Below are 22615 nucleotides of genomic sequence, written 5' to 3'. Positions count from 1 at the left end.
ATGGAGAATCAGGACAGTAAATAAAAGGGTATGCTCCATCTTCTTTACAACAGGTGCTTTAGCCTTACAATAACTATCTTCTTGCTATTACAATGACCACAATTCGTCCTTGATTAATAAGATTAGAGTCCAGAACTGGCATAGTGACAAAAAATTGCCGATACAAAACTGATACTTTTGGCGAAAAGTAATATTTATTTAAGAATACACACCAATCAACAGCCTCTTATTTGTTTTTGCATATAATCGAGGGGCCATTGTTTGATTGGTCAGGTACCGTGACGTTTTAACTGCAGAAAAGCAAAGCTTGTCTATTATGTTGACAAGATAGTCAAGTGACCGTTCAAGCAATGGAAATACATGTCCTCCCTCAATGAAGGAAGACAGGCGGGACCATTCTAGCCAATCAGGGGGCAGATAAACTTGGGCACAACAGACAGGACTAAGTCGTTTTTCTCCTAGCTGCCGCAATGCCACGTGCAACCACTTATATCCGTACATTTGTAACAACCTAAACATTACGAAACTTATATTTGATTAAAAAAAGCCTCAAGGAATTCGACACTCATAGACCTCCATACAACAAAACATTTATCTCGCGGATAGATTTTAATGAGAGTAAAGCCTCTCGCTTCGCCTCTTCCTCTGTAAGGAAACGCATAATTCTTCCGGAGTAGCGAAACTTTATTTTCTATTCGTGAGTATTTTTTTACGAGAAACAAACTTGTTCCTCTCATGGTTAATATCTTTACAATCAGTATTTGGTGGGTGATATTTAGTCGTCAAGAGTAGTAAAGTCGCTTACATTATCTACAATCGAGCTAATCTTGCTAGCTAACGTTAGCCAGGCGAAGAGAGTCCATTTCTGACCCAGAAAGATATGCAACCTAGCTAACTTAACTAACCTCCCAATTATATGGTAAAAATGTATGATGTTTTCAAATGCTCTCATCTGCATGTTAAACCTATGATTTGCGACGGTACAGAAACTCGGTGCTACTGTCTTTGATAGTAGTATGTCCAGGTGACCGTTGTTGTCAAGGTGTCCTAAAACCAATAGAACCTAGCGGTCAAACTGGGAAATGGTTCAAATCGTTTTTCCACCATACATTTTTTCCCATAGGGAATTGAAGAAACACTTCAAATAAGGGCTGTGTTTCGTGGAAGCTTACCCTGGCATGACGTTTTGATAACCATGTAAATCTCTTTTGGACAAGGTGACCTTTATCAATATATTCAGCTCTATTTACTATCAGATCCAAAAATGGCTAATTAGAGTCCAAGTAGATATGCAAGACTACACATTTAATTTTGGAGGGGGTGAATATATTGGTAAAAGTCACCTTAACCATGTGAATCTCTCTTGGACATCAAAACGTCACGCCAGGGTTAACCTACCTGAAACAAAGCCTATATATGAAGTTTCTAAAATCCCCAATGGGGAAAAATGTGTGGTGGAAAAACAATTGGAACCATTTCCTTGTTTGACTGCTAGGTTTTATGGGTATTATGACTCGTACTGTGATGATAATGTTGCGCAATTAAGGTATGTCGAAAACAAAACCATAAGTCTGTTTACTAAGGCAGAATTGTGTTTCCACCAGCCTAGTATTTTGTTTACTCTGTAGTATATACAGTTGAAGTCAGAAGTTTACATACACCTTGAAAGGCAAATACATTTAAACTCAGTTTTTCACAATTCCTGACATTTAATCCTAGTAAAAATTCCCTGTCATAGATCAGTTATGATCACCACTTTATTTTAAGAATGTGAAATGTCAGAATAATAGTAGAGCAAATGATTTCTTTCAGCTTTCATTTCTTTCATCACATTCCCAGTGGGTCAGAAGTTTATATACACTCAGTTACTATTTGTAAAGGCAATGCTACCATTGTTCAACTTTGGTCAAACATTTCGGGTAGCCTTCCACAAGCTTCCCACAATAAGTTGGGTGAATTTTGTTCCATTCCTCCTGACAGAGCTGGTGTCAGGTTTGTAGGTCTCCTTGCTCGCACACACTTTTTCAGTTCTGCCCACAGATTTTCTATAGGATTGAGGTCAGGGCTTTGTGATGGCCACTCCAATACCTTAACTTTGTTGTCCTTAAGCCATTTTGCCACAACTTTGGAAGTATGCTTGGGTTCATTGTCCATTTGGAAGACCCATTTGCGACCAAGCTTTAACTTCCTGACTGAGGTCTTGAGATGTTGCTTCAATATATCCATACATTTTTCCTCCCTCATGAAGCCATCTCTTTTGTGAAGTGCACTAGTTCCTACTGCAGCAAAGCACCCCCATTATTGCCAAACAGTTCTATTTTTGTTACATCAGACCAGAGGACATTTCTCCAAAAAGTACAATCTTTGTCCCCATGTGCAGTTGCAATCCGTAGTCTGGCTTTTTTTATGGCGGTTTTGGAGCATTGGCTCCTTCCTTGCTTCCTTGGTGTTGGAGTCATGCCTGGCCACGCAGTCGTGGGTGAACAGGGAGCACAGGAGGGGACTGAGCACGCACCCCTGGGGAGCTCCAGTTTTGAGGATCAGCATGGCAGATGTGTTGCTACCTACCCTCACCACCTGGGGGTGGCCCGTCAGGAAGTCCAGGATCCAGTTGCAGAGGGAGGTGTTTAGTCCCAGGATCCTTAGTTTAGTGATGAGCTTTGAGGGTACTATGGTGTTGAATGCTGAGCTGTAGTCAATGAATAGCATTCTCACATAAGTGTTCCTTTTGTCCTGGTGGCAGTGTGGAGTGCAATAGAGAGCATCATCTGTGGATCTGTTTGGGCAGTATGCAAATTGGAGTGGGTCTAGGGTTTCTGGGATAATGGTGTTGTGAGCCATTACCAACCTTTCAAAGCACTCCATGGCTAAGGATGTGAGTGCTACGGGTTTGTAGTCATTTAGTCAGGTTGCCTTTGTGTTCTTGGGCACATGGACTATGGTGGTCTGCTTGAAACATGTTGGTATTACAGACTCAATCAGGTTTAAAGGTCTTACTCACGTCGGCTACGGAGAGCGTGATCACACAGTCGTCAGGAACAGCTGATGCTCTCATGCATGCCTCAGTGTTGCTTGCCTTGAAACAAGCATAGAAGTGATTTAGCTCATCTGGTAGGCTCGTGTCACTGGGCAGCTCGCGTCTGTACTTCCCTTTTGTAGTATGTAATAGTTTGCAAGCCACACAAGATGAGCGTCGGAGCCGGTGTAGTTTGATTCAATCCTAGCCCTGTATTGATGCTTTGCCTGTTTGATGGTTCGTCGCAGGGCATAGTAGGATTTCTTGTAAGCTTCCAGGTTAGAGTCCCACACCTTGAAAGCGGCAGCTCTACCCTTTGGCTCAGTGCGAATGTTGCCTGTTATCCATGACTTCTGGTTGGGGTATGTACAGTGAGGGGGGAAGTATTTGGTCCCCTGCTGATTTTGTACGTTTGTACGACAAAGAAATGATCAGTCTATAATTGTAATGGTAGGTTTATTTGAACAGTGAGAGACAGAATAACAACAAAAAATCCAGAAAAACGCATGTCAAAAATGTTATAAATTGATTTGCATTTTAATGAGGGAATTAAGTATTTGACCCACTCTCAATCAGAAAGATTTTTATACAGGGAACGAGCTGAGATTAGGAGCACACTCTTAAAGGGAGTGCTCCTAATCTCAGTTTGTTACCTGTATAAAAGACACCTGTCCACAGAAGCAATCAATCAATCAGATTCCAAACTCTCCACCATGGCCAAGACCAAAGTGCTCTCCAATGATGTCAGGGACAAGATTGAAGACCTACACAAGGCTGGAATGGGCTACAAGACCATCGCCAAGCAGCTTGGTGAGAAGGTGACAACAGTTGGTGCGATTGTTCGCAAATGGAAGAAACACAAAAGAACTGTCAATCTCCCTCGGCCTGGTGCTCCATATGCAAGATCTCACCTCGTGGAGTTGCAATGATCATGCGAACGGTAAGGAATCAGCCCAGAACTACACGGTAGGATCTTGTCAATGATCTCAAGGCAGCTGGGACCATAGTCACCAAGAAAACAATTGGTAACACACTACGCCGTGAAGGACTGAAATCCTGCAAAGCCCCAAGGTCACCCTGCTCAAGAAAGCACATGTACATGCCCGTCTGAAGTTTGCCAATGAACATCTGAATGATTCAGAAGACAACTGGGTGAAAGTGTTGTGGTCAGATGAGACCAAAATGGACCTCTTTGGCCTCAACTCTCTGTGTTTGGAGGAGGTGGAATGCTGCCTATGACCCCAAGAACACCATCCCCACCGTCAAACATGGAGGTGGAAACATTATGATTTGGGGGTGTTTTTCTGCTAAAGGAACAGGACAACTTCACCGCATCAAAGGGATGATGGATGGGGCCATGTACAGTCAAATACTGGGTGAGAACCTCCTTCCCTCAGCCAGAGCATTGAAAATGGGTCGTGGATCGGTATTCCAGCATGACAATGACCCAAAACACATGGTCAAGGCAACAAAGGAGGGGCGCAAGAAGAAGCACATTAAGGTCCTGGAGTGGCCTAGCCAGTCTTCAGACCTTAATCCCATAGAAAATCTGTGGAGGGAGCTGAAGGTTTGAGTTGCCAAACGTCAGCCTCGAAACCTTAATGACTTGGAGAAGATCCCTCCTGAGATGTGTGCAAACCTGGTGGCCAACTACAAGAAACGTCTGACTTCTGCGATTGCCAACAAGGGTTTTGCCTCCAAGTACTAAGTCATGTTCTGCAGAGGGGTCAAATACAGTGGGGCAAAAAAGTATTTAGTCAGCCACCAATTGTGCAAGTTCTCCCACTTAAAAAGATGAGAGGCCTGTAATTTTCATCATAGGTACACTTCAACTATGAAAGACAAAATGAAAAAAAAAATCCAGAAAATCACATTGTAGGATTTTTAATGAATTTATTTGCAAATTATGGTGGAAAATAAGTATTTGGTAATCTACAAACAAGCAAGATTTCTGGCTCTCATAGACCTGTAACTTCTTCTTTAAGAAGCTCCTCTGTCCTCCACTCGTTACCTGTATTAATGGCACCTGTTTGAACTTGTTATCAGTATAAAAGACACCTGTCCACAACCTCAAACAGACACACTCCAAACTCCACTATGGCCAAGACCAAAGAGCTGTCAAAGGACACCGGAAACAAAATTGTAGACCTGCACCAGGCTGGGAAGACTGAATCTGCAATAGGTAAGCAGCTTGGTTTGAAGAAATCAACTGTGGGAGCAATTATTAGGAAATGGAAGACATACAAGACCACTGATAATCTCCCTCGATCTGGGGCTCCACGCAAGATCTCACCCCGTGGGGTCAAAATGATCACAAGAACGGTGAGCAAAAATCCCAGAACCACACGGGGGGACCTAGTGAATGACCTGCAGAGAGTTGGACCAAAGAAACAAAGCCTACCATCAGTAACACACTACGCCACCAGGGACTCAAATCCTGCAGTGCCAGACGTGTCCCCCTGCTTAAGCCAGTACATGTCCAGGCCCGTCTGAAGTTTGCTGGAGAGCATTTGGATGATCCAGAAGAAGATTGGGAGAATGTCATATGGTCAGATGAAACCAAAATAGAACTTTTTGGTAAAAACTCAACTCGTTGTGTTTGGAGGACAAAGAATGCTGAGTTGCATTCAAAGAAAACCATACATATTGTGAAGCATGGGGGTGGAAACATCATGCTTTGGGGCTGTTTTTTTGCAAAGGGACCAGGACAACTGATCCGTGTAAAGGAAAGAATGAATGGGGCCATGTATCGTGAGATTTTGATAGAAAACCTCCTTCCATCAGCAAGGGCATTGAATATGAAACGTGGCTGGGTCTTTTAGCATGACAATGATCCCAAACACACCGCCCGGGCAACGAAGGAGTGGCTTCGTAAGAAGCATTTCAAGGTCCTGGAGTGGCCTAGCCAGTCTCCAGATCTCAACCCCATAGAAAATCTTTAGAGGGAGTTGAAAGTCTGTGTTGCCCAGCAACAGCCCCAAAACATCACTGCTCTAGAGGAGATCTGCATGGAGGAATGGGCCAAAATACCAGCAACAGTGTGTGAAAAGCTTGTGAAGAAAAATGTTTGACCTCTGTCATTGCCAACAAAGGGTATATAACAAAGTATTGAGATAAACTTTTGCTTCTAAAGCCATGACATAATTTTCTGGAATTTTCCAAGTTGTTTAAAGGCACAGTCAACTCAGTGTATGTAAACTTCTGACCCACTGGAATTGTGATACAGTGAAATAATCTGTCTGTAAACAATTGTTTGAAAAATTACTTGTCATGCACAAAGTAGATGTCCTAACCGACTTGCCAAAACCATAGTTTGCCACAAGAAATTTGTGGAGTGGTTGAAAAACAAGATTTAATGACTCCAACCTAAGTGTATGTAAACTTCCGACTTCAACTGTATCTTGCTAGCCCTTGATCATGACTCTCAGTTCAGTTCCATTCCATCTGAGCTATATATATATATACACACACACACACACACACACACACACACACACACACACACAGAGTGCCTTCAGAAAGTATTCATACCCCTTAACTTATTGCACATTTATTGTGTTACAGCCTGAATTCAAAATGGATTAAATATATTTTTTTCCTCACCCATCTACACACAATACCTTAGAATGACAAAGTGAAAATGTGTTTTTAGAAATGTTTGTAAATGTATTGAAAATTAACAACAGAAATGTAATTTACATAAATATTCACTTCCCTGAGTAAATAGTTTGTAGAAGCACCTTTGGCTGTGATTAGAGTCATTTTTGGTAAGTCTCTGAGAGCTTTGCATACCTGGCTTGTACAATATTTTGCCATTATTCTTAAAGGTTTTCAAACTCTGTCATGTTGATTGGTTATCATTGTTAGAGAGCCATTTTCAAGCCTTGCCATAGATTTTCAAAACTAACTAGGCCACTCCGGAACATTCAATGTCGTCTTGGTAGGAAACTCTAGGATTTTGCCTGTGCTTATAGCTGTATTCTGTTTATAATCCCCCAAAAACTCCCTACTCCTTGCAGATGACAAGCATGCCCATAACATGAGCAGCCACCACCATGTAAATATGAGGAGTGGTACTCAGCGATGTTGGATATGTCCCAAACATAAACTCAGGAGAAAAAAAACGTCCTCTCACTGTCAACTGTGTTTATTTCAGCGAACTTAACATGTGTAAATATTTGTATGAACATAAGATTCAACAACTGAGACGTAAACTGAAGATGTGCCACAGACATGTGACTAACAGAAAATGAATAATGTGTCCCTGAACAAAGTGGCGGGTCAAAATCAAAAGTAACAGTCAGTATCTGGTGTGGACACCAACTGCATTAAGTACTGCAGTGCATCTCCTCATGGACTGCACCAAATTTGCCAGTTCTTGCTGTGAGATGTTACACCACTCTTCCACCAAGGCACCTGCAAGTTCCTTGACATTTCTGGGGGGAATGGCCCTAGGCCTCACTCTCCAATCCAACAGGTCCCAGAAGTGCTCAATGGGATTGAGATCCGGGCTCTTCGCTGGCCATGGCAGAACGCTGACATTCATGTCTTGCAGGAAATCACGCACAGAACGAGCAGTGTGGCTGGTGGCATTGTCATGCTGGAGGGTCAAATTAGGATGAGCCTGCGGGAAGGGTACCACATGAGGGAGGAGGATTTCTTCCCTGTAACGCACAGCATTGAGATTGCCTGCAATGACAACAAGCTCATGCTGTGACACACCATGACGGACCCTCCACCTCCAAATCGATCCCGCTCCAGAGTACAGGCCTCAGCGTAACGCTCATTCCTTTGACGATAAATGCAAATCCGACCATCACCCGTGGTGAGACAAAAACGTGACTCGTCAGTGAAGAGCACATTTTTTCCAGTCCTGTCTGGTCCAGTGACGGTGGGTTTGTGCCCATCGGCAACATTGTTGCCGGTGATGTCTGGTGAGGACCTGCCTTACAACAGGCCTACAAGCCCTCAGTCCATTCTCTCTCAGGCTATTGCGGACAATCTGAGCACTGATGGAGGGATTGTGTGTTCCTGGTGTAACTCGGGCAGTTGTTGTTGCCATCCTGTAATTGTCCCCCAGGTGTGATGTTCAGATGTACGAATCCTGTGCAGGTGTTGTTATACGTGGTCTGCCACTGCGAGGACGTTCAGCTGTCCGTCCTGTCTCCCTGTTGCGCTGGCTTTGGCGTCTCACAGTACGGACATGGCAATTTATTGCCCTGGCAACATCGCAGGCCTCATGCCTCTTGCAGCATGCCTAAGGCACGTTCACGCAGATGAGCAGGGACCCTGGGCATCTTTTTTTGGTGTTTATCAGAGTCAGTAGAAAGGCCTCTTTAGTGTCCTGAGTTTTCATAACTGTGACCTTAATTGTCTACCGTCTGTAAGCTGTTAGTGTCTTAACGACCGTTCCACAGGTGCATGTTCATTAATTGTTTATGGTTAATTGAAAAAGCATGGGAATCAGTGTGTGAACCCTTTACAATGAAGATCTGTGAATTTATTTGAATTTTTACGAATTATCTTTGAAAGACAGGGTCCTGAAAAAGGGATGTTTCTTTTTTTGCTGAGTTTATAATGCTTTCTATTCAGGACAAAAAGTATATTTCTTTGTTCTATTTTTTGCAGTATTACTTAAGTATTACTTGCAAACAGGGTGCATGTTTTGGAATATTTTTAATCTGTACAGGCTTCATTCCTTTCATTCTGTCATTTAGGTTAGTATTGTGGAGTAACTAAAATGTTGTTGATCCATCCATTAAACTCAGTAGCTGTTTTAAAGTCTTTGGCCTCATGGTGAAATCCCTGAGCAGCTTCCTTCCTCTCTGGCAACTGAGTTTGAAAGGATGCCTGAATCTTTGTATTGATACACCTTCCAAAGCCTAATTAATAACTTCACCATGCTCAAAGGGATATTCAGCATCTGCTTTTTTTAATTATTATTATTTTTACACCTACCAATTGGTGCCCTTCTTTGCGATGCATTGGAAAACCTTGTTGGTCGTTGTGGTTGAATCTGTGCTTGAAATTCATTACTCGATTTGAGGGACCTTACAGGCAACTGTATGTGTGGGGTAAAGAGATGGAGTAGTTATTCAAACATCATGTTATTGAACATGGAATGAGTCCATGCAACTTATTATGTGATTTGTTAAGCATATTTTTACTCTTAAACTTATTTAGGCTTGCAATAACAAAGGGGTTGAATATTTATTGACTCAAGACATTTCAGCTTTTTTTAAATTAATAATTTAAATCTACAAAACAAAATCCACTTTGACATTATGGGGTAGTGTGTGTAGATTGACACTATCAATTGAATCAATAAAAAATGTAGCCTAACACAACAAAATGTGGCATAGGTAAAGGAGTGTGAATACTTTCTGAATGCACTGTATATGACTCTGCATTACACAAAAATAGTCATTTGACTAAGGTGTCTTCTGTAGTGGGTAGTTTTTGTTAAGAGCAGTGACGCTCGGCCTGAACATTTTGACACGCATCTCTTGCGGTATGGTTTTGGAAGCATAAGGACCTTATCTTTCATATTGGCGAGAAATAATTTTTAAAAAACAGGTTAAATTGATACACACCTTTTTATAGGGTTAGGGTTCCCCACACGGCCTTATTTCCATGTTACAGCGCTTGTTTACGAAAGACAGTCGACTACCTGTGCTAATTAGCTGACAGTAAGTGTATATATTGCATTTGTGAAATTATTTTGATGTGAGATGAAAGTAGAGGGATTTATGTTTCTAGAACCGTACTGCAATTTAAGAATCAATTCACATTTATAAGTATTTGACTGTTTTGAATTCCAGAGCCAATTCACCCTTTAAACAACATGTAAGGTCCATCGACTAAAGAGTAACGTTGCTAGCTATTTATTCACCCATGGATTAGCTATGTAAAAATGCATGTTGTAACCAAATGCTCTCCTTAGTACAGTGCCTTGCAAAAGTATTCGGCCCCCTTGAACTTTGCGACCTTTTGCCACATTTCAGGCTTCAAACATAACGATATAAAACTGTATTTTTTTGTGAAGAATCAACATCAAGTGGGACACAATCATGAAGTGGAACGACATTTATTGGATATTTCAAACTTTTTTAACAAATCAAAAACTGAAAAATTGGGCGTGCAAAATTATTCAGCCCCCTTAAGTTAATACTTTGTAGCGCCACCTTTTGCTGCGATTACAGCTGTAAGTCGCTTGGGGTATGTCTCTATCAGTTTTGCACATCGAGAGACTGAATTTTTTTCCCATTCCTCCTTGCAAAACAGCTCGAGCTCAGTGAGGTTGGATGGAGAGCATTTGTGAACAGCAGTTTTCAGTTCTTTCGACAGATTCTCGATTGGATTCAGGTCTGGACATTGACTTGGCCATTCTAACACCTGGATATGTTTATTTTTGAACCATTCCATTGTAGATTTTGCTTTATGTTTTGGATCATTGTCTTGTTGGAAGACAAATCTCCATCCCAGTCTCAGGTCTTTTGCAGACTCCATCAGGTTTTCTTCCAGAATGGTCCTGTATTTGGCTCCATCCATCTTCCCATCAATTTTAACCATCGTCCCTGTCCCTGCTGAAGAAAAGCAGGCCCAAACCATGATGCTGCCACCACCATGTTTGACAGTGGGTATGGTGTGGTCAGGGTGATGAGCTGTGTTGCTTTTACGCCAAACATAATGTTTTGCATTGTTGCCAAAAAGTTCAATTTTGGTTTCATCTGACCAGAGCACCTTCTTCCACATGTTTGGTGTGTCTCCCAGGTGGCTTGTGGCAAACTTTAAACGACACTTTTTATGGATATCTTTAAGAAATGGCTTTCTTCTTGCCACTCTTCCATAAAGGCCAGATTTGTGCAATATACGACTGATTGTTGTCCTATGGACAGAGTCTCCCACCTCAGCTGTAGATCTCTGCAGTTCATCCAGAGTGATCATGGGGCTCTTGGCTGCATCTCTGATCAGTCTTCTCCTTGTATGAGCTGAAAGTTTAGAGGGACGGCCAGGTCTTGGTAGATTTACAGTGGTCTGATACTCCTTCCATTTCAATATTATCGCTTGCACAGTGCTCCTTGGGATGTTTAAAGCTTGGGAAATCTTTTTGTATCCAAATCCGGCTTTAAACTTCTTCACAACAGTATCTCGGACCTGCCTGGTGTGTTCCTTGTTCTTCATGATGCTCTCTGCGCTTTTAACGGACCTCTGAGACTATCACAGTGCAGGTGCATTTATATGGAGACTTGATTACACACAGGTGGATTGTATTTATCATCATTAGTCATTTAGGTCAACATTGGATCATTCAGAGATCCTCACTGAACTTCTGGAGAGAGTTTGCTGCACTGAAAGTAAAGGGGCTGAATAATTTTGCACGCCCAATTTTTCAGTTTTTGATTTGTTAAAAAAGTTTGAAATATCCAATAAATGTCGTTCCACTTCATGATTGTGTCCCACTTGTTGTTGATTCTTCACAAAAAATACAGTTTTATATCTTTATGTTTGAAGCCTGAAATGTGGCAAAAGGTCGCAAAGTTCAAGGGGGCCGAATACTTTCGCAAGGCACTGTATGTACCAGCCTGTTTGTTTTACTTTTGTGGTGTTGGATAAGATGATTGTCATGCTGATTCCTAACCTGGTGTCTCTGCAAGGGTGATGTTTATTCAAATCAAGTCTTTTTTTTCCACAGAATGCAAATGTTGAGGAAGGTGTAGACAATAACCAATCGACAAGATTAAGATCAAACCTGGGAAAAAGCAACGCAATAAAACCAAGATGACTAGAAGTCATCGTGACCACATCAAAACGGATTGTGAAACACAGTCAGATGATGTTGACTCCAGTAGAGAAGATTCAGACATTGGCCAAGCCCACTCTCTCAGCAGTAATGGGTTTACTTTCAACATCATCCAAATCAAAGAGGAGGAAACAGACTTTGACGTGCATGAAACAAGTGAGGAACATAATGGAATCAGATCAAATTGTCACTTGGATTCTAGAGCACTCCACCAGGATTCTTTAACCATCAAAACCAAGACTGAAACCGATTCTGTTTACATTGGCCAGGGAACGACAGAAATTAAGACTGAGCATGATTCTGAAATCAGAGTGGTTAAGACTGAAACTCTAGTGTTCTCCCCCCCACACAGCTGCCCCCACTGCAGTTGCATGTTCCACACACCACAGCAGCTACTTGTCCACACCTGCCAGGTTGTGAATTCTGACAACATTGTGGATTTTTTGTTGAAGACCCCGTTTCATTCTTTGGAGTCCACAGAAAAGGTGCGAATTAAAACAGAGGGTCGACCTCTGCCTGAAATCAAGTACATAAGGAAGGATGACAAAGTGAGGAGGGCGTTCAATACCAACTGGTATAAAAAGTATCAATGGCTAACAGGTAGTCTTTCATCAAGCCGCTTGTATTGCTGGCCTTGTCTGCTCTTTGGAACGTTTGAGCCTTGGGCTAAAGGGGGGTTCAGTGACCTGAAGAACATTGACCGTTCAGCTAAACGGCATGACGAAAGCCGGGAGCATCTCAACTCCTACGCGAAACTTAAGCTTTTGGGACAGCCGAGTCATTGTGCCAATCACTCACTCAATGAAGGCCTGCGTATTCAAGCTGCGCAACACAACGAAAAGGTCAGAAGGAACAGGGATGTTCTCAAACGCCTCATTGATAGCATTGCATTCTTAGGCATGCAAGAGTTGGCTTTTAGGGGGCACGATGAGACGGAAAGTTCCGCTAACAAAGGCAACTTCAGGGAATTGGCAGAGGTAATTGCGCGGTATGATGCTTTACTTGCTCAGCATATGGAATCTTCAACTGTGTTCACTGGAATGTCAAGAACTATTCAGAATGACTTGATAACTGCTATCGCATCATCAATTAGAAGTGAGATTAAAAGCGAGGTTGACGCTGCTCCATTTTTCTCATGGCAAATGGATGAAACTACAGACCATTCGCAGTTGTCTGTCATTGTCAGGTATGTGGATGATCGGGGGTGTGTCCAGGAGCGTTTCTTGGGCTACTTTGATGTGTCAGCTGGGCGAGATGCACAGTCTGTGTTTGATCTAGTGAATTCGGAGATGTCAGAGTTTAACTTTGTGGAGAAACTAGTCGCTCAAACATATGATGGCGCTGCTGTAATGGCTTCTGATTTAAATGGTCTGCAAGCAAAAGTAAGAGCTGTAGCTCCGAGGGCCACCTTTGTGCATTGCTATGCACATCCCCTCAACTCCGTATTAAGCCAGAGCGTGAAGTCTATGCCCAAGACCAAGGTTTTCTTTGCCACACTGGGTGGCTTCGCAACTTTCTTTTGTAAGTCCACCAATAGAATGCTGCTAGAAAAGGCCACTTGTGTAAGTTTGCCCAAAAACGCACCAACACATTGGAATTTCACATCCAGAGTCGTTAACACAGTGGCAAAAAACTTTGAGCATCTGTTGGCCACATTCACAGGTATCACAGAGCATCCTAACATGGATGATGACACAATTTTCGATGCAAATGGGTTCAAGACTCAGCTGGAAGATTTTCATTTTATTTTTTTACTTCTCACTTTTGAATATATATTTGCTTGCACAGATGTGGTTTTTGACAGTGTGCAACAGAATGCCATGGATGTAGAATTTTGTAAGAGGAGGATTGAGAATCTTTTACTCAAGATAGAGGAGCACAAATCTGAAGAATTTAGTGCTATATATCAGAAGGCTTCGAACATGACAGATGATCCAGAGTTGATGCACAGAAGGAAGCGGAGGCAGGGCACTCAGGATGTACTGCAGACGTACAAATCACTGTACGATTCAATCCATGACAACATCAAGACACAAATAGCACAGAGGTTCCAAAGCCTGGACAGCAGGAGATACATGGAGTTGTTAGATGATGAGAAATTTGAGTCATTCCGGAGTGAATTCCCTGCAAATGCAATGGAAAGCCTGTCCCAGAGCTATGGATGTTTTTTCAACATGGAAAAACTGAAAAATGAGCTGCAAGTGTTCTACTGTGGTGAGGAGCTTCAAGGGAACAGTCGGAAACTGTGTGACAGAATCTTGCATTTCAAGGGGTGTGGATTGAATGAAGTGATGCCTGAGGTGTACCGGCTCATGTGCCTAGTTGCAACTATAGGGGCAACGTCAGCGGGCGTGGAGAGCAGATTCTCTCGTCTGAAGAGGCTGAAAAGCTACACAAGGAACACCATGGGACAAGAGCGACTCAAGAACCTGGCAATCCTATCCATAGAAAGGAGAATTCTTAAATCACTACAGAAGAATCCTCACTGGTATGAGAGGGTCATTGACCAGTTTGCCAACCAGACTATGAGAAGAATGGACTTTATATTCAAGGTAACATTAAATTAAACATTTTTTTAAATTGTGCTCTTTTTTTTTATTGCATCCATATGTGTAATAGATTGTATATTTCTGTAAATAGTTTTTTTTTTTTTTTTTCAGCCCAACTGTGTTTTGAATTGGTTTGTTTCCAACAGTGATTGAGGCCGGATGGTGGAAACTCCCTGAACTACTGAGAGGGAGTAAAAGGTCCCATGATGCCAGTAATGTATTAAAAGCAGCTTGTAGCTCCTGTTTGTAAGCATGTGCACATGTCCACATCCTCTCATTCTTCCTCTGGAGACCTCAACCCTTCTCATGCACTGCAGTCAGCGTTGACTAAAGCGGTCAGTGTCATCGAAAGATGTCAAACAAACTGACCGCTGCTGCTGCTACTAAAGAACATTCAAACTTAAACTATTTTGCTGAATGCCTATTTTCCTTTTCTAGTTTATATGCCTTTTGTACCCTGCACCCAAAGACTTATTTGAACTGTTGAGTTGAGCATGGTTCTTGATTTTGTGTTGTATTTTATAGTTATTATGGATCCCCATTAGCTACTCTTCCTGGAGTCCAGCAAAATTAAGGCAGTTATAACATTTTTGTAGTTGATTAACAAGGGAAAAGTGATGCACAGATGATGGTTGTATATGCCTGACTTACTTTTGTCATCCCCTGGCAGTAACAATGATTGCTGTGAATAAAGTATGTGAAAAAGTACACGTTTGGTAATTGCACATTAGACATGACTTTAAAATCAATTATACAGTAATCACTTAAACAGCCTGTCATAACTGATTTGTGTCAATCCATATGCCATCAATGGCCTGCATTGGTTTTGATATTGCACCATGTCTCAGTTGCTAATAATCATACACATTCATTCTATTGAAGATGATTGGGCCAAGCATGAAGGTCACATTGTCATTCCCACATCTTAACAGTGATGGTCTCTACCAATTAGATTAGGGTTCCTATGCTATTTTCTCCATTCCAGCCATTACAATGAGCACGTCCTCCAATAGCTCCTCCCACCAGCCTCCGCTGTAGTTTAGATATTGGTTACAATAACAGTCATCTTGCTAATTCAATGGACACATTTAATCTTTGACAACACTATTACAGTAAGTACTGCTTTGATAAAGCTATAAAATGAGAAGGGTGCAATTGATACCAAAAGATACACCAAAGTATGTGGTCACCCCTTCAAATTAGTGGATTTAACTATTTCAGCCACACCCGTTGCTGACAGGTGTATAAATATCGAGCACACCGCCATGCAATCTCCATAGACAAACATTGGTAGTACAATGGCCCGAACTGAAGAGCTCAGTGACTTTCCACGGGGCACCATCATAGAATGTCACCTTTCCAACAAGTCAGTTCGTCAAATTTCTGTCCTGCTAGAGTTGCCCCGGTCAACTAAGTGCTGTTATTGTGAAGTGGAAACGTCTAGGAGCCACCGCAAAATGGTAGGCCACACAAGCTCACAGAACGGGACTGCTGAGTGCTGAAGCACGTAGTGCGTAAAAATCGCCTATCCTCTGTTGCAAAACTCATTACCGAGTTACAAACTGCCTCTGAAGCAACCTCAGCACAATAACTGTCGGGAGCTTCATGAAATGGGTTTCCATGGCCTAACAGCCTGGAGTGGTGTAAAGCTCGCCGCCATTGGACTCTGAAGCAGTGGATATGCGTTCACTGGAGTGATGAATCACACTGGTAGTCCGATCAACTAATCTGGTTTTGGCGGATGCCAAGAGAACGCTACCTGCCCAAATGCATAGTGCCAACTTTAAGGTTTGGTGGAGAAAGAATAATGGCCTAGGGCTGTTTTTCATTGTTTATGCTAGGCCCTCTAGTTCCAGTGAAGGGAAAGCTTAATGCTACTGCATACAATGACATTCTAGACGATTGTGTGCTTCCAACTTCGTGACAACAGTTTGGGGAAGGCCCTTTCCTTTTTTAGCATGACAATGCCCCCGTGCACAAAGCGAGGTCCAAACAGAAATGATTTGTCGAGATCGGTGTGGAAGAACTTGACTTGCCTGCACAGAGTCCTGACCTCAACCCCATTGAAGACCTTTGGGATGAATTGGAACGCCAACTGCGAGCCAGGCCTAATCGCCCAACATCAGTGCCGACCTCACTAATGCTCTTGTAGCTGAATGGAAGCAAGTCCCTGCAGCAATGTTTCAACATCTAGTGAGTGGGAAGGCACCAGAAGAGTGGGAAGGCATTCCACTAGATGTTGCTCTTATAGCAGTAAAAGGGGAACCAACTCCATATTAATGCCCATGATTTTGGAATGAGATGTTTGACGAGCAGATGTCCACATACTTTTGGTCATGTAGTGTACTTTTAACTGTTTCATTTCTGTGCTGATAACATAGAGATAGAAGACTCATCTTTGTATATGTGCTATTACTAACCCAAGATAGACCAGAGCCTGTCGTTTCCAATGGGAGCAAATTCATCGTAGTGGGCAGAACAAGCAAGGAGGTGGGTAGAGCTAAGTGTGAGCTAGTGAGATCCTATTGGCACGTTCTAGCACTTATTTGCATATTTCCATTAGGGAACGCCTACCTTGTGAAGTGTGCGTGTGTCATAACTCAATTTGCCCTTGCACTCCTAAACAACACATTTTTTGTAAAACTTTGGCAAAGGGTCAAGTCTACAAAATGCAGTCCACTGTTATGGATTCTAGTTTTGGAAACAGAAAACTGTATGGAGATAAAATGTTTCATTGATTAGAACATTTGCAGAATGTTGGACAATATCCATCTCGCTCCATCTTCTCCTACTGCTGGCCACTGGTCTTCATCTCTTCACCATATTTTGGAGTGCGTAGAAACGCCAACCGGATGCTTCACGTTTACATCCAGTAAAATATCTGGCTCATTGCTCTATCTGTGATTATAGTGTCTGTGACAGCAAGGGCAGCGACATAGCGGTAATCTCCATTTTGAGGTGGTCAATTTTCTTCTTCACAATTGGCTGATCCCTCCTGATGGCCTGGTTGGACATGACTGCAACAGGGTCTCCAGGAGTGATCAGCCAATGAAGTTGTAAATCCCACCCAGTTGGCTACATTAAAATGGTGGAATCCCTCAATTGTGCTGGCCATGCTAATTCAGCCTGTTGGCCACTAGAGGCCTCTAACGTTCTCTATGGCAGATACTTTTTGGCGAGAATGAATCAGTCGCTTCATCTTTGCACATGACCCAGGGACCTTTGCCTGATTGGTCAGGTATCGTGACATTAACAATCCAGGAAATGCAGCGTCTTTCCGGTCAAAGATGGTGGATAAATAAAGATGTCTCACTCAGGCCGTTGATCATTGAAATAAAATGTTCAGTTCCGGTCTGCTTAACGTGGTGGCTGTCCAATGCATTAGCAGTTTGGTCTGGTCTGCTTGGTTCATTGACTGTAGATGAACCAGAACAATTAGGGAGTGGGATGTCTCGCTTCCTCTTCCGTCTCTGTTTCAGATGAAAACAATCAGAAATAAGGTAGCTAGCAAAGCTATTTTCAAAACTTTGCTAGCTTGCTTTTTATTTTTTATCCGTGAGCATTTATACGAGAAACACAACTTTTTCCTCTCGTGGTTGTCTTCATAATCAAGATAGCTACATTTGGTGGGTGACAATCTTACAAAGTAGCAAGGTAACGTTAGCTAAAAGACACGCTAGGCTATCTTGCTACAACTATGCAAGCGTATAAAGGTTACCAACGACGGCGTAAAAATATAGCTAGTTCGGTTGTAACCAAAAGTTACACTGCATGCTAGCAGGATGTCCATTTGACCGTGGTAATTATGATAATGCGGTGTAATGAAGGGCTATGAAGTAGTAGGCTATTGAGAGTGTTACTAAACCAGACTTCAGCATAGCTAATGCAGAATTTGGGTTTCTTACTTTTTACATGTTTGATGGGTTATTATGATACCTGGTAGCTCTCTGTAAGAGTGATGTTCAATCAAACCTGGTCTTTTCTCCACAGAATGTAAGGTAATGGGAAGGTGTTGACCTTAGCAGAGACACACTAGTCAACAAGATGAAGAACAAATCTGTGAAAAAACAACACAAAATCAGGTCTAAACACCATCGAGACCCCATCAAAACAGAGTGTGAAACACAGTCAGATGATGTTAACTGCAAAAGAGAGGAACCAGACATTAGCCAAGCTCCCTCTCCCAACACTAAAGGGGTAACTTCCAACTCCATCCAAATTAAAGAGGAACCAGCAGACTTTGAAGTACAGAGTCATTGCTTCGATTCTAGAGCACTCCACAAGGATTCTGGAACCGTCATAACCAAGACTGAAACAGATTCCATTTACATTAGCCAAGGAACAGTAGAGGTAAAAGCGGAGTATGATTCTGATTCTGAAATACATAAGGTGGTGGTTAAGAGAGAAACTCAAGTGTGTTTCATGAAGGAGGAGAATGTGGGTGAAGAAAACACAGATGAGGACACCGAAGACAGGAGGGATACAGACAGCAACAGAGGTATGCATACACACCCATCTTTAAAATCTGTGTGATCTTTAAAGTTGCTTGAATATTTGATATTGACTGACTAGGCTAAATGGCTATTTGATATCGACTTTGAATTTAAGATTCATCATGAAAATATAGGACTACTCTTGTTTACTTTTGAAATTATATTCTTTCTTATTTTAGTTTTCATGTCCCTCTTCTGTAAATCAAATCACATTTTATTTGTCACATACACAGTTTACAAGCAGGTATAAAAGGTGCAGTGAAATGCGCTAGCGCCCTCAACTATGCAGTGCATCAGTCAATAGCAATAATAACAATAAAAAGAGTCAGGTCAAAAATACTCTTATTATAACCATCTAGTATTCTCCCTTTGTCTTTTTCAACCCTTGCTTCTACCACTCTCCCTCAGTCTCTTCTCCTCAGTTCTTTCCTTGCACATACTGCACCATCTCCTTCACCGACCATTCCTTCCTGGAGAAGCACATCAAGTGGAACCACCAGAAGGAGTATCTGGCCATGTTGAGAAACAGTTTTTCAAAGAGCAGTGGAACAGAGACGGTCCCAACACACAGCTGCCTCCACTGTAGCCTCATGTTCCAAACCCCACGGCTGCTTAGCATCCACACCCTCCAGATCCACCCTTCAGCCACTCCCCGGAAACCTGCCCGTCCCCACAGGGTTTCGGTGAAACTCTACACCTGCCCACAGTGTGCCCGCAGATTCAGGTACCTGGGCAGTCTGCAAAACCACTGTGAGCTTTCACACAAAATGGCTGTTGTCAGCACCAATGGACACCTCAGTTGTGCCGATTGTGGGAAGAGCTTCAAGAATTGTTGGGGACTGGGACCTCACCAGTGTCACGAACCAGAGGGCACTGAACCTCAGGACATTAAGCCTGTGGTTTGTCTGGATGTCGGCTTCCATTGCTCAGAGTGTGGCAAGATCCTCTGTAGTCCTCAGAGCCTGAACATTCACATGCGCATTCACACCGGAGAGAAGCCTTATGCCTGCAAGGAGTGTGGCAAAAGATTTGCGGAGAGCGGCAGTTTACGCAAACACCTGCTGATACACTCTGGAGTCAAGGCATTCAAATGCCAGGAATGTGGGAAGGATTTTGCCCGAATGAAGGGTCTCAGGAGTCACATGACCACTCATTCTGGCAAAAAGCAGTACTCCTGCTCCCACTGTGACCGGCAGTTTGGATACAAGTCTAGTCTGACCATTCACCTACGCTCTCACACGGGTGAGAAACCCTTTCACTGCACAGAGTGTGGTAAAGACTTCTCTATCAAGAGAAACCTGAGGCTTCACCTAAAAATCCACAACAATGAGAAAGGCCACCAGTGTGGGGAGTGTGGCCTGAAGGTGATAGACATTGGGGCGTTGAAGACACACATGCGCTCACACACCGGCGAGAGGCCTTACCACTGCACAGTGTGCAGCAAGCAGTTCATTCGACTGGAACATCTGAAGAACCACCAGCGCACTCACACAGGTGAGAGACCATACGTCTGTTCGGAGTGCAGCAAGAGCTTTGCTCAGTCTGGAGATCTCACAAAACACATACGCACCCACACTGGAGAGAAGCCGTATGAATGTTCTGTCTGCCACGGCTGTTATACCTCTTCAGGGGATCTGGGCAAACATATGAGGATCCACAATGGCTCACGGCCCTTTCCCTGCCAGGAGTGTGACAAGAGCTTTCGCTTGGTCGGCCACCTTAAAACTCACATGAGGACCCACACTGGGGAGAGACCGTACTCCTGCCCCCGCTGCCTCCGGACCTTCGCTCGCACCCACCACCTCTCTGTTCACGTGGCTCAGTGTCGCTGATTGATGATAATGATTTGCCTGACTGTCATGCATTTCTCAAACTCATTGCATTATGCTTTATGGGGGTAACTCACCCTTTCCACTACTCCCAATGTGTAGCCCTTACCTGGGGGATCAGCCATATTTCACCAGAACACTGAGGTGGTGGGGGAGGGGGGTATTTGGCTGACTATTACAGCGGACAAACAAGATGTAGGAAGCATCAATTCAAAGGTCCATGAGCTCCAGACATTGACACTCCAGTAGATACAGCTAGATGTTGGGCAGAGTTTTTAGTTTGCATGCAGTTTCAGATTTGTTTTCTGGACATTTAAGGGATAGTTCACTACAAAATACAAATGTATATACTTTCCCAATTACCATGGCGTTAGGTGTAGATGATTCGTCAAGATGTGTTTATAGCGCAATAAAGTAAGGTAGATGTCTATCATGTCAGTTACTATTTTGAGTGAATTATCTCTGTTTTGTACTATATCTAAAGTCTTGACACTATTTTACTGAATGTATGATGACAATTTCTTTCTTATGAAGGTGAGCAGATTGGGTCTCTGCAGTACATACAAGAAACAAATAGTCTTTATACAGCCTTTACTGAACCTATAACCTACTTTAACTGATAGTGTTGTCTTGGTGTGTGTGGTAAATAGTAGTGTTATCTTGGTGTCTGATAAATAGTGTTATAACTGATTAATTACATTGTATTTATTCTAAATGATTAGGCAACTGTTATTATAAGAATGTGTCACTGACTTGATATCTACTAAGCCATTACATTGACTAATAAATATGAACAATGTTAAGGCTGTTTAACCAAACCTTGCACAATGCAATAAATTATTTCAAAAAATTGTATTTTGATATATTATTTTATTAGGTAGATGTGTTTTGTTTTGAAGCTTACCATTTCTGTACAATGTAAGCCTAATAGATGCTAGGAATTAATGTAGCACGTACAGAGCCTTCAGAAAGTGTTCATACCCCTTGACTTATTCCACATTTTGTGTTCAGGCCTGAATTCAACATTGATTTAAAAATAATAATAATAATCTCACTCATGTACACACAATACCCCATAGTGACAAAGTGAAATATGATTTTAGAACTTTTTGCAAATGTATTGAAAATTAAATACAGGAATATCTCATTTACATAAGTATACACACCCCTGAGTCAGTACACACCCCTGAGTCAGTATTGCAACTGTAAGTCTTTCTGGGTAAGTCTCTAAGAACTTTCCACACCTGTGATTGTGCAACATTTGCCTCAGCTCTGTCAAATTGGTTGTTGGTCATTGCTAAACAACCATAGATTTAAGTGAAAGATCTGTATATAATGATGAGATGCTCATGTCTCGGCCCGGAGTAGTTTCCCAAAGGCGGGAAGGTAGCCCACGGGAAGGTAGCTTAAGCCCATAGAAATGCATTGGCTTATTTTGGACAGATTTTTGTGAGAGTGAACCCTCTCGCTTCGCCTCTTCCTTTCTGCTGATATACACTAATATTGAGTTGCACCCCCTTTTGCCCTCAGAACAGCCTCAATTCGTCAGGGCATGGACTCTACAAGGTGTCGAAAGCGTTCCACAGGGATGCTGGCCCATGTTGATTCCAATGCTTCCCACAGTTGTAGGCTTGATGTCCTTTGGGTGATGGACCATTATTGATACATACAGGAAACTGTTGAGTGAGAAAATCCCAGCAGCGTTGTAGTTGTTGACACAAATCGGTGCGCCTGGCACCTACTACCATACCCCGTTCAAAGGCACTAAGCTATTTGCTGCTGTGCATTCTTGAAATAACTTGCATCGTTTGAACTTGTGTTAAATCCACTCCTTAGGTCATTGAGGACCACAAACACTTTTGTCCCTAATAGTATCCTAAAGTAAGCCAGACAGTCATCACCTGGGAACCTTACTCACATATTAA

The 22615-nt window shown here is 42.5% G+C and overlaps 2 protein-coding genes across 7 annotated transcripts; both read left to right on the top strand.

Moving 5' to 3' along the window:
• Positions 1–436: 436 nt before the first annotated feature.
• Positions 437–15076, top strand: LOC135520534 (zinc finger MYM-type protein 1-like). Of its 3 annotated transcripts, none has more exons than XM_064946155.1 (3): positions 437–697; positions 11712–14371; positions 14515–15076. In XM_064946155.1, the coding sequence occupies exons 2-3, from the start codon at positions 11798–11800 to the stop codon at positions 14515–14517; spliced, it is 2577 nt and encodes an 858-aa protein (XP_064802227.1). In that variant the 5' UTR covers positions 437–697; positions 11712–11797; the 3' UTR covers positions 14518–15076. The 3 variants fall into 3 exon arrangements, with proteins under 3 accessions (XP_064802227.1, XP_064802225.1, XP_064802226.1); XM_064946153.1 differs by having other exon boundaries at positions 14480–15076; XM_064946154.1 differs by lacking the exon at positions 437–697 and adding an exon at positions 6064–9705 and having other exon boundaries at positions 14480–15076.
• A 2563-nt stretch (positions 15077–17639) lies between these two features.
• On the top strand, positions 17640–21543 carry LOC135520532 (gastrula zinc finger protein XlCGF57.1-like). 4 transcript variants are annotated; one of them, XM_064946151.1, is made up of 3 exons: positions 17640–17868; positions 18359–18866; positions 19270–21543. In XM_064946151.1, the coding sequence occupies exons 2-3, from the start codon at positions 18413–18415 to the stop codon at positions 20691–20693; spliced, it is 1878 nt and encodes a 625-aa protein (XP_064802223.1). In that variant the 5' UTR covers positions 17640–17868; positions 18359–18412; the 3' UTR covers positions 20694–21543. The 4 variants fall into 4 exon arrangements, with proteins under 4 accessions (XP_064802223.1, XP_064802221.1, XP_064802222.1 ...); XM_064946149.1 differs by having other exon boundaries at positions 17640–17994; XM_064946150.1 differs by having other exon boundaries at positions 17640–18022.
• The last annotated feature ends 1072 nt before the right edge of the window (positions 21544–22615 follow it).

The sequence above is a fragment of the Oncorhynchus masou genome, chromosome 29, assembly GCF_036934945.1.
Source record: "Oncorhynchus masou masou isolate Uvic2021 chromosome 29, UVic_Omas_1.1, whole genome shotgun sequence".
In the NCBI taxonomy this organism is placed as follows: domain Eukaryota; kingdom Metazoa; phylum Chordata; class Actinopteri; order Salmoniformes; family Salmonidae; genus Oncorhynchus; species Oncorhynchus masou.
The sequence above is the reverse complement of the archived record's forward strand: the minus strand, read 5'-3'. Positions and strand labels throughout refer to the sequence as shown.